At 31.6% G+C, this 12,209-nt stretch overlaps 1 protein-coding gene across 2 annotated transcripts; it reads right to left on the bottom strand.

Moving 5' to 3' along the window:
• Positions 1–1,361: 1,361 nt before the first annotated feature.
• On the bottom strand, positions 1,362–3,610 carry LOC132065376 (uncharacterized). Of its 2 annotated transcripts, none has more exons than XM_059458752.1 (3): positions 3,379–3,610; positions 2,753–2,975; positions 1,362–2,216 (listed from the first exon to the last, which is right to left on the bottom strand). In XM_059458752.1, exons 1-3 carry the CDS (start codon positions 3,430–3,432, stop codon positions 1,759–1,761), a joined length of 735 nt encoding a protein of 244 aa, XP_059314735.1. In that variant the 5' UTR covers positions 3,433–3,610; the 3' UTR covers positions 1,362–1,758. The 2 variants fall into 2 exon arrangements, with proteins under 2 accessions (XP_059314735.1, XP_059314736.1); XM_059458753.1 differs by lacking the exon at positions 3,379–3,610 and adding an exon at positions 3,191–3,357.
• Between the last annotated feature and the right edge of the window lie 8,599 nt (positions 3,611–12,209).

Below are 12,209 nucleotides of genomic sequence, written 5' to 3'. Positions count from 1 at the left end.
TTGTCACATTTTTCTCATGGCTACTTAAACCTAACATTATTTCAATTTAATACCTAAATTACTCTGAATTTGTACCATATAGACACTTTTTGCCCACTTGGCACATAAACTGAACTGCACGTACAATAGGCGCGTAGGTCCTCTTGTAAAATCTTATTTTAGTATTTCTTAAATAACTTTTTCCTTTCTTCTTATTTTTCATTTATTTTGATTTTCAAATAATCTGTTTCTCTTTCAGCGTGGGTCCTCTTTTGCTTTTCTAACCACCATTTTAGCTACCACATCCCTCTGTTAATTGTTCTCATAACTCCATTAATTCATTCTTAAAATAGTAAGTCCTTTATTCATAAACTATTATGTAACTATTAGATAGAATGTTAGATTAAATAGATGAATAAAAAGGTTCGTCGGAGATAAAATTTCCGGCTAATATCCATGGAAGATTTAACAAATTTTCACACTTTTCAGATCTGCAAAAAAATTTGGTGGAAAATTTTGTGAAAACGAAAGGAACAACTTGAAGGCCATCTGGAAAAGGGTTGGTATGGCCTGTTTTAGCCGGATTTTGGCAGTCAACCGGCGACGATATCAGGTGTAGGAAAAATAAAAATGGGCTGTTGAATTGATGGAAAGTCAGGAATAGTTTTGCGGGGAAGAAGAAGGGTAGGGTTGTGTTGAGTGCGTGGGGATGGGGATGTAATGAAAATGGGGGGGGGGGGGGGGGGTGTTGTATAATTATTTTTTAAATTATTATGATGGACCCTGCCATCGTGTCATGTTTTTATTTAATAAAGTTGTCACGTCATGGAAAGTGTAATACACTCTCCTAATTTTGCTGATTATTGTGAAAAAGATACCCAATAGAATCGAATTCGGACTAGTTTAAGACTTCAAGGTAAGACAACCTCGATTTAGTCTTTCGAGAAAAAAATGTGACAAAATTTAGGGGGCTATCTATGACTTTTGCCAAAATTTTAACTAGGAATTAGTTCAATCAACGGCGAAGCTAATATTTAACTACGGATTCATATAAAGAAGTAAATACTCGAAGCATTAAGCCTCAAGATTCACTATATATAATTTTGATGTGGTATATATTAAAAAATATTCAAATGAATCCTCTTGCACTGCTAGCTCCAGCAGGGTTCAGTAGTTAGGAACCAAGCATATACTAAAAGAATCTTGACATTGAATATTTTCATCCAATGAGCTTGATAATCTTTAAAATTGAGACTGAATTTCACTTTTCTATCTCTCTTTTACCATTATATAAGAACAAAAAACAAGAAAATGCAAGGAGAGGGAGAGTGAACTCACTAACATGCAGCTAAGCAAATTTACATCAAGAATCATGATAGAGAAAAAAAAATCAAACTCTAAAAGATTATAATAATTATGAAGGAAAGAGACAATCGAACCAACATACTATAGCTGACCAAAAACTAAAAATAGCTCAGAACAACAATCTATTTCTTTCCCCTTTTCTTACAACAAAAGTCAAATTTAGATCTTCATCTCCTGAACTTTCCTAATTCAAACCTCTTCAATTTTATACAAAAATTTCTACAAATCAGTTCCTTTTTCTTTCCTTAAATATTATACTAGCAAAGGACAGCCTCGTGCACAAAACATTCCCAGGAAAGGGCCGCACCCAAAAAGTGTGATCTAGATAGCCTACCCTACTGCTTCCACGGCTCAAAATGGAAATTGAAACTATTATACTAGTACTAGAACTAAATTGTACCAAGAAATTGAAACTCAAAGCACAACCCTTTGGTATTTTGTTCCAATGGAAGTATCACAATCATCAAAAAGACCACCAACACTACCCCTTTTCTTGTTTAGTCTTCCACAATTGTTAAAAGCATTAAAAATTGGATCTTGATTTGGGATCACAACAGGAGGTGGTGGGATTTCATAGGTATCCATAGGGGGTGGTGGGTGGCGCCACGTAGGCAGTGGGCCAGCAAGAAGAAGTGTTTGCAAAAGTGGCCCTGCTTTCATTACTGCTTGCAAGAACTTCCCATTTTCAGGCAATGGTTTGTCAATAAGAATGGGAAAATCTTGTTGTTGCTGTTCTTTCTCTTGTGGTGAAGAAACAATGCTTTCATCACAATCTGAAGAAGAGAAATTTCCATTGTTGTTGTTGTTGGTGGATTCTACTAAGCCTTTGATAGTTGGTTCATCTTCAATGCTTGAAACTCCAGATAATGGACCTGTTTGTAAAGGTGACAAAATTAGCCATGGAAAATAGGGATAGGGAACATTACGACCCAATGACTTTGCATGATCTACTTTGCAAAGTACGATCAAATGTATAGATTTTGTATATGCATATATATAATATACATACTTAGTGTATATGTTTTTTATAGTTTGGTAATAGTAATAAGACTTGTCCAACCGGCTCAAGTTTGGGCAAGTTATTTGGCTAGCCTATTAGTTAGCTCAACAATTTTCAGCCCATAAAAATTGAACTTAATGCCCACGAAAATTTTTGTTAAATTATTTTCAAAAAATCATTTGATTAACTTGGTATGTTATTAGGTACTAAAATTTATAAAAGAACAAACAAAAAAAACTACTAAAACTTAGTAAGAATTAAGCGAGTTGAGTTATGACTCCTTTTTAGCCCAATCCATTTCAGCTCAAGTATCTTTAGACGGTTCACGATCAATAACTCGCTCATTTATTAACTAGGCTCATTTTAACAATACAAATTCAGGCTAATCCGCCCATTTGACACCCGTACCTGTTTGCTGAAACTGGTGTTGTTGTTGGAGCAAGAGTTTTTCCAAGACCAATCTTTGGCATTTTTCTTGAGCTTCATTTTTGTCATTAATGGCTCTGTTTAACATATCTTTGAGCTGGATTATCTCATTTTCCCTCATTTTTAGCTCCTCCTGAGCTTTCAACCTTGTGTTCTCCAACTCCATTGTTGTTAGCAACAGTGTCTGCCTCAGTTCATCCATGCTCTAGAAAAATATCAAGAAAACAAAAACCCCATCATTATTTTGCTCCAAAATTTCAAGAAAACAAAAACCTCATCATTATTTTGCTCTAAAATTCCAAGAAAAGAAAACCCCATCAAGATTTTGCTCTAAAATTTCAAGAAAATTGTCTTAAACTAACCACAAAAAGATTCTTGAAACTGTATAAAAATGTAGAACTAGTGAGTAACAATTCTGACCTTGTGGCAGAAAGTCTTTAGTCTACTAAATTTAGTTATATTTGATGGAGAAATTTAAAGAGAACAAGAGAAAAGAAAACCCCATCAAGATTTTGCTCTAATTCCAAGAAAATGGTCTTAAGATATGCACAAAAAAAAGACTCTTGAAAATGTATAAAAATGTTGAACTAGTGAGGACCAATACTGACCTTGCCTTGGCAGAAGTAAGCCCAATTAAGAAGAGTAGTTCTTTGGTTATCCATAAACTAAAGTCTAGTAAATGTAGTTAAAGTTTAAGGAGAAATTTTGTGTTTTTGTCTATAGAAGAAAGAAGAAAAATTAAGGCAAAGTAGTGTGATAAGAGAAAAGAACTAGAGGAAAGTAGTGTTGTTACTTTGTTAGGTTGCTCTGATTTGGCCCCTTTTAAGGACTACTTTTTGACACTATGTTGCTCATTTTCTCACTTGCACTATGTTTTTCTTAGGGAGCATTTTCCTTTAGGTGATTTACCAATTAGGTACAAGAAGTTTTTAAAAAGAACACATTGGGCCAAGACATTTTATAAAGTTGCAAAATAGAAGTGCTCGGAACGTATTTCTACAAGACTTGACTTGGTTAGCATGATTCATGCAATTGGTAGAGCAACTTGCGACCATCTATTTTTCTTTTCTTTCCTTTTCCAAGTTGCTTTTCTAAGTCTTTTTGAAAAAATTGGTTTCTACTTCTACAACTTCTTTCTAATGACAAAGGTTAAGGATAGTTATTTCTCTAGTCTATAAGATCAAGGATATTTTAAATTAGGATATTAATAATCCAATTCGCTCTAACCGGTGAATTTAGTTTTATAGATGCTTTTGTGTATTATCAGACAAGATTATAGTTTTTTCGAAAGACCTCTCATTGGCAGGGGCGGACCTAGTAAGTGTCAAGAGGATTAAAATGGACCCACTTAATTGAAATTTTTTGATATTTTATACAAATAAAATTCTGATGAATGTTCATATATGTATAATTTGAATCCACTTGAACTGAGATGAAACATAGAAAATAAGACTTAGTGAGTTCAAATATAAAGAAAGGTCTTGAGTTCAACCCCAGTTGCAGCAACTGTTTTTTGGCATTTTTTTGTTCTGTCACCGTGTGTACTGCACATGTTCACATAATGCTAAGTCCTAATCAATAGCCTTTAAAAAAAATACTGTAATGAGAGCTAGTAGCCTTATATATTAGCCTATTTCCTTAGTGTGGTTCTTTAGTGTGGTTTTACTTTTTATATCTATGTACTTTGTTTTTATTTTATAATTGATCTCTTTTCTTAAATCTAACTGGAGTTATTCTAAGTCAATTTCACTTCAAAAGATTAAAATTTTCTACAACGTGAAGTCTTAAGTAGTTTTTGCTCAAATATGCAAGTGCAATTTGTTAGGTCATCATAAATAGAAATAAAGTATATGACGCTTCTGCAAATGTGACTAATGGAACAAAGGGTCAAGGAAATAATGTCTAAATATATATCATGAGCTTCCGTGAAAGCTGAGATATTTTCAAATGATTGTTTCCAAAACCATAAACTCTTTTCTATAAATGACATTTACCAATTATTAACAACTTTCTTTTCTTGAAGAAATATTTTACATCTGAAAAACAGAAGATAGTGATGAATAATTGTTCAAAGGCTAACCAAATTATATGGGAAATACCTAATAAGCAAAAGGAAAAAAGGAAGGAACCTACCCAATGCAGGCCTGAGTACATCATCAAAATAAATCCAAATTTACCTACTCAATCCTGTTGGGTTTAATTGATAGGTTGAATGGGAAATGGAGGGAAAAAAAGTGGAGGGAAAAATGAGTTGTTCTTTCGCTTTTATCATGAAATAAGCATTTGTCCTCATAGGTGGTGGAAAAGAAAAGTTTCCTACTTAAAAGTAGAAGCACTACTTCGTGTTGCTAAAGGGTCAAGAAAAGGGTATCCCCTCGCGCCGTCGTCGTCGCTCGGCTTGGATTTGGATTTGGATTTGGATTTGGATGATCTGATTGATTGATAATCTTTTTGGACCAAATTTCATTTAATTTTAATTATTTAATTAAATAATAATTAATTAATTAATTAAAGATCCTGACCCTTTCCAACGGAATTTTTTACGAAAGGTTGCAAACTTTTCTGAAAAGTTTGCTTCTGTGTGATATACTGCCATTAAGTGGTTCGCCTGACATCGGAGTTTTTGGTACCAATACACCGGTGAGTGAAATCCTTCTATCCTGGGAGGAAATATTCCACATTCAACCTCGGGATTGAGGGGAATAATTTTCTTAAGGACACACTGTGCATTCAAATGGGTGGATTTCGGTTCCTTAAAAATTATTTTCGTATATACTTTTCGATTATTTTTCATTCTCGTTTTACATTGTTTATACTTCCGATTTTGTAAAGTTCGATTTCGAAAATATTGCTAAGTTACTGTTTCGTAATACAGATTTGAGAACAAATCCTCCCAAAAAAGGTCCAAATTAAATTATCAAGCAAGAGTTTGAACACAAAATCACGATGTTCAAGTTGATCTAACCAATTTTACCATAACTAACTACCACGTACGTATATGCTCTTACCCTGGCTTCTTCGTTTGCTTACTCCTTTACATTTTTGAACTTCCATAGTGAAAATTCTGGCTCCGATATTAGACATGACATGACACATCTTCAACTCATCAAGGACATGATCCTAGATAGGAAAGCATGGAGGTCGAGGATTAAGGTAGAAGGTTAGTATTTCTCTCTTTCATATGCGAGAGCATGATTCTAACTTAGAGCACCATCTCCGCTCCTTCCTCTACTTATTAGTATCATTATTATCTTATTCTGCAATTGTATTACTATTGTTGTTTCTTTCACTTAGGTTATCTTTATTATTTTTATTGTCACAGTACTTTACATTTCTACAGTATTTTCATCATAATTTTTATTCTTGTGTTTTGTCAAATTAACCTATTTTTGAAAACGCTAAACAACCTCTAGTTCACACAAGATAAAACTATAGTTTGAGTACACTGTGTTCTCCCCATATGTTACTTGTAAAATCACACTGCATATGGCATTGTTGTTATTGTACTTAATCTATACATGTGATAGTAAATTAACAAGTTTTTAACGAATTAGTCGAGATATGTGCTATGTCTTCGAAAAAGACAGGTCTAATTAGACCTAGACTCTAGAGTAGAGACTAACAGAAGTGCCTAAGTTCTCCACAAGGCTTTATTTTTCAAAAAGAAAAAAAAGCTGCTAAGTGATGAAGGTCTACTGGGGTTAAGACAAATGCAGAAAAAGCCAAGAAGGCTATGGTGGATAAAGCTAGGTTTAGGGGTATTGTTGTATGTATTAGAGTGACAAGTCATTGGCTTAGGAGTAATGTTTGTTAGACACAGTCGGCTGATGGCTCTTCTCAAGACTTCACAAATCAGCGCCAAATGCGGGAGTAAAGACAACTCGAGGCTCACTGTCCATTGATGTTACCTCTACTCTACCATTTCTGCTCCAATGAATTTATCGATAATTTCATGTAAGCACTTAGAACTATTCGAACAGACGATAAAGTTTCTATTACTCCATCCATCTTAATTTATGTGATATATTTTCATTAGGCATAAATTTTTTAGAAAAATAAAAGATTTTTAAAATTTATGATCTAAAATAAATTATAAATATTTGTGTGATTGTAAATTATTTTAATAAAGGTAAAAGAGGAAGTTTTAAGTTAATTTTTTTGTAAATATAAAAATATATCATTCTGTAAATATAAAAATATATCATTCTTTTTGTGACAAAATAAAAAGAAAAATGTATTACATAAATTAGGACAGAGGGAGTAGTATTTTTGCTCCAATGAATTTAATCCCTTTATATTTTCTTCGATAGAAAACATTGACATTTTTTTTAAAATTTGTGGGTACATTTTATTAATTAAACACTCAAATTATGGCTTGTTTCATTAAGCACCTGAATAGATGATAAATTAAGTATTCTTATTAAATACTTCTGACTCAAATTTTGGAATATTTTTTTGTGCGTATTCTCAAAAGTTCTATTATAAAAGGAGGAATAAGCTTGAAGTTTTACGACTTATTGGGGCTAATACGTATAATCTAAAGAGGTGATATATTTATATAGTTAACTTTTCAACTTAATAGGGGCTTGAAAACTTTCCCAAAAACTTTATTCATAAATTGATTCAGAAGTGATTTCTAAAAATGTTTTATCATGCGTTCAAATTCTCAATTGAAATGGATCATAATTTGAGTGTTAGAAATAATTGGCGCAAATGTATTCGGCCGTTTTCTTGTTTTCCTATGTGAGTTTTATTGGCTAGAAAATGGCACATGCATTTGGAAGAGATAGTGATTGTATATATGGTATGGTAAAAGTGATCTCGAGGTTTAACCGTTAATCATTAGCCCCACTTGTTGTTCTAGCCCTATAGTAATCTAGAGGTTTAACCGCTAATCATTAATCCCACTTGTTGCTCTAGCCCTATTAAAGAATTTTCCCGCAACAAAATTTTATTTTATATTCCTTCCAATTTAAAGAATTACTTTTTTAGATGTATAATTAGGTGAAAACTGAAAAGTACTCTTACACCATCAAAGTTTATGTTTCTTAATCCGATGTTTTATGTTCGAACCATGAATATACAACCACATTTAATAAAAAGAGCTTTATCTTTAAAAGTAAATTTTTCGATATCAATTCAGATTAATCGGACTTCAAAAATGATACCAACATCGAATGAGAAATAAAAAAAAAAGTACTACTTACATAGAGGACTGAACATGGTTCAATGAGTTAATTGAATCAAAATGCTTTCCCTATGGAGCATAAATATGTAGAAAATTACTAAAACTTTAATACATATTATAATTTCAATTGATAATTTGAAAAGCATAATTGAATCAACATTAATAATCTTAAAAGGTTGAAGCCGTCAATTTGAAGCTTATTGCTCACTGCATTTCATCCCGCAGCTCATTAATCTACATGGTATAATGTATGAAAAAAGGGAAAAAAGAATCATATAATTAATCTCTGCATAACCTTAACAAAGCAATCAAAACGATCCCTAACTGTTTGTAGATATATAGGTGCAAATGCAAATTCTACAAGTAGATTCCCAAAGAAAAAAACAACACATGAACAATATAGTCTTTGGAGGAGTAGAAAAGGAATTTTAAAAAGACTCAACGTACAGCTAATGGAAAAGCCGAAAAATTTGAACAATTTAACCCCTTTGTTGTGCTAGATGATAGACTATTTTTGAGAATGTTATCCTTTATTTTAATAGTGCCGTCCATTTTTGCTGATCAAGTCATACTAACATTTTTTAAAAATTGACGTGTGATAGGCATTAAAAACCAAAAATGACCTGTATTTTTTCCAGGACAACTCAGACGTTGAATTCCTTATGAAAGATAAGAAAAAGATGGTTTTCGAGTCTAGTGATCTTGGAAATTTTTAGTAGAGAACGTTTTCGACTTTATGCAAGATTAATTTGAAGTAAAAATTATAGATGAGATGATCAGTTTTTGAGCAGGCAATTAAAGTTTAGTCACCGTTTCAAATGTAACTGGAAAGTATAACTTTTAATGCGAAAATAAAATTTTGATAAGAATATCCATATATAAAATACGAAACAACTCCAGTCCAGAGTACTGGAGTTCGAAGCTTGAAAAGTGAAATTCAAGCACAATTAGCCGAAGTTCGAAAATTTACTGAAATTTCAAACTCCATAAACAATCATGGAGTTCAAACATTCATCAACTTCAGCGGTGATTAATGGAGTTCAAACTGATAACTGTCCAAACTCCAGTAAAAGTTTCTTGGAGTTTTTCCGTATTTTAATTGGTGGATACTTTTGTCAAAATTTTATTTTCGCCTCAAAAAGTGGCTAATTACTAAGCGAGATTGTCCAAAAATTAGTTTTTTGTCCATTTTGATTTGAATTTAAATTAGTCAGGTTAGTAAATTTTAGATACTAATAAATGGTTTTAAAAAATGATACTAGAAAACAAAAAAAAGATGATGTAATTTTGAAACTCAAGGTTATGCTTAGCAAAAATCCTTGGGTGGCACATGGGCTGCTGACCCACATGGATTTGGGAATGTAATTTTCTCAATGTAATCAAAACGTTGTTATCCTTTAATTTGTTTTTCTGTCGTGTTACAGGAAGATGTAAAAATCAAATTTGCTTGAACAAAGTTACCCTGTTTCCTTAAGGAAATAAAAATGATCAAAATGAGCCTCTTTCCTTTAAAAGTATAGTTTCTTTTTCTTTCGGGACATTTTAAAAATAATACAACTTTTAAAAATATTTACGCCACGTAACCCAATATATAATATTATACAACATTATGTAATATTGTCAACATTATATCTAGAGGGAAAGCATTATAGATAATGTATCAATCTTGTATAAAGTGTATAAAAGGTGTTTATACACAAATATATTGAAAATCGGGTGTTTATACATAAAGTATAGGCTATATGGGGTAAATATTTTCAAAACTAGATATAGAGTGTAATTTCTCCAAATTTCTCCTCGCGATCCAAAACCTTAGGGTTGTGATGTACTCGTATAGTGGACAACTACTAATTTACTAGGTACTTAAAATTTTGTATCTCATACTACTGGAACAACTAATATTCACAATTGGTGACCTAAATCTTGTAATTAGAACTCTTTTTAAAATAATTTTTTGGAGTAAATGGTTGAATTAATTTGACTCAGTCATATATATCACCTTTGACGACAATGGGCTTATTATGAAAGAATCCATGCATTTTGTTATTCAATCCCAAATTTTAAATAAGTACATAGTTACGTCTAGACAATTTTCCTAAGAATGTACTATATATGTATAAAAAGATTGTCATGCACTATCATGTTAAGTACGGAGTATTAAATTAAAATTCATAATTAAATAGACCTATGATTGGAATTAGGTGAAGAGATCTTTTACTTTTGCTTTGAAGTTCAAGAAAGCCTTTTATTCCCTTTTGATATTTAAATTGAATGGTCGTATTAATACGCGGACATCATCCGTCTTGTCCTATTTAGAATTTAGTGTGTGTATGCAAGGATATATATTTTATCTTGTATAAATAAATAAATTTGTACCATAACTAAAATTGTACGGGAAGAATATAAAATTAAAGGGGCAAATTATATTTTTATTCTTAAGAAGACTCGGGGAAAACAAACATCATTCTAAAACTACTATATCACTTTTTAGATTCGTCACTTTTTTCAATAAAAAATAAATTAGGTTTTATGTCTCTAAAACAAAGCCAAGAGCAAGATATTCAAAAAATGACTACAAGGTTCGACCTTTTCTTGTAATAAAATAACTTATTGATCAAGTACAGAACGAATTGGGCTTAAATTTTTTAATTAACTAATGGCATAAAGAGAGAAAAAAAGTTCACATACTTGGTGGTATTTAATTAATTACCTCCAGTTAGATTTGAGTAATTTGTTTACAGAAGATCTTGGGGAAAGGAGAAAAAAAGATCGATTTGCCCTTGAACTTTTCGAATGGTCCGAATTTGCCCTTTAATTGTGATGTTAGTATGTAAGGACAAAAATCGAGCCACTTTGGTAACAACAAGAGTAGAAATAAGATATTTTTTTAAACAAAAGGTAAGATTATTCCATTTCGTATAGTCTAGGGCTGTTTCATCCTTTGCCGTATAAAATAAAATAAAAAATCATTTTTTTAAAAATGTATTTTCTACTAACTTATAAATCTCTAGTATGATTAAAAGACAATTGTTAGTCTTTCTTTGCTTGTTTTTTCTCTTTCGCGTAACACGAGTTTTGAAATTTTAAGGCAAATAGAATATTTCTGAATCAAAGAACAGCGGTACCATCAGGCTGAAAGAATAGTAAAAGCTTCTATTTGACTCTTAATTATTGAACTTGAAATTGTCTGACTATTGGACATGTTTTTCTTGGACAGTCAAGATTATTTCTGATTATAGTATCCTATTGGTAAACATAGATTTGTGTCTATTAAAACTGATTTAATTAGAAAAATAATTACATTTTTTAAAATTATCCAAACCAAATACGCTAACAAACGATGAATAATTAGTAAATTCATTTAAAGGACAGTTTTAGCCTGATTGGTAGGATTCTGTCTAATCTTTTCGATTTTAGAAATTGCACTAGAAAATGTTGTTCATAGACCGTTTTCTTTGCTTCTTATATTACCTCGTATTACTGGAGATAGCTGGAGAAATAAAAAGTCTTCCTATCAATTCATTATAAGACTTCACTTTTTCAAACCGTGTGAATGTAGAGTAATGTATGGGTTCGGTCGAGCTTGTAATTTTGATTCAAACTCTGTATATATATTAAGAAAATCACAAAATATGATCAAATATTAAATTCTAAACCCATTTTATTAACACTTGAGATCGTTGTCATAGAATTCTGTATCTGTAAATTTCAAATTTTGAATTTGCCATTACTTCAAAACCTTTTAAACTATTGAAGATTGCGCATTCCTTTCATTCTAATAACGAAGAAATTTGCAAGCCTTACGAGAAACTCTAAATAGTTGTTTGAGAACGAGTTACATTTGTGTACCATTAGTAACAATATGGGCATACATTAATAACATATCTCAATCATGTATTTATGAGTAGAATTTTGTTGTTGGAAGGAAGAAGCTAGCCTAAAGCAAAGGGAACAATATAATTGGCAAACGCAAGTGGACTTTCCAAATAAAGTACATATATAGTATAAGACTAGCCGGTCCAATGAAGTAGTAAAACTACTAGAACTATCATGTATTAATGAGTAGAGTTTTCTCTCTTTGAAATTAAAAATTATACCCTCAAGCAAGGGGAACATTTTTATTGGCAAGTGAAAATTCCAAAAAAGTACTTAATGTGTTAGTTTTATTACTACTAAGTCTTACTCCCTTCTTCTCAGAATAAGTGTCACGTTTCCTTTTCTGAGAATCAATTTGATTCATTTTTTAATCTA

Source organism: Lycium ferocissimum, chromosome 7, assembly GCF_029784015.1.
Source record: "Lycium ferocissimum isolate CSIRO_LF1 chromosome 7, AGI_CSIRO_Lferr_CH_V1, whole genome shotgun sequence".
NCBI classification, from domain to species: domain Eukaryota; kingdom Viridiplantae; phylum Streptophyta; class Magnoliopsida; order Solanales; family Solanaceae; genus Lycium; species Lycium ferocissimum.
This window is presented reverse-complemented; position numbering and strand designations above follow the sequence as displayed.

Excerpts from the sequence above, each read along its gene's own strand:
- LOC132065376 (XM_059458752.1), bottom strand. The coding sequence starts at position 3,432 with ATGGATAACCAAAGAACTACTCTTCTTAATTGGGCTTACTTCTGCCAA. Across the intron at positions 2,976-3,378 it reads CTTACTTCTGCCAAGGCAAG|AGCATGGATGAACTGAGGCA; the intron begins GTCAGTATTGGT and ends ATATTTTTCTAG. Across the intron at positions 2,217-2,752 it reads ACACCAGTTTCAGCAAACAG|GTCCATTATCTGGAGTTTCA; the intron begins GTACGGGTGTCA and ends CTTTACAAACAG.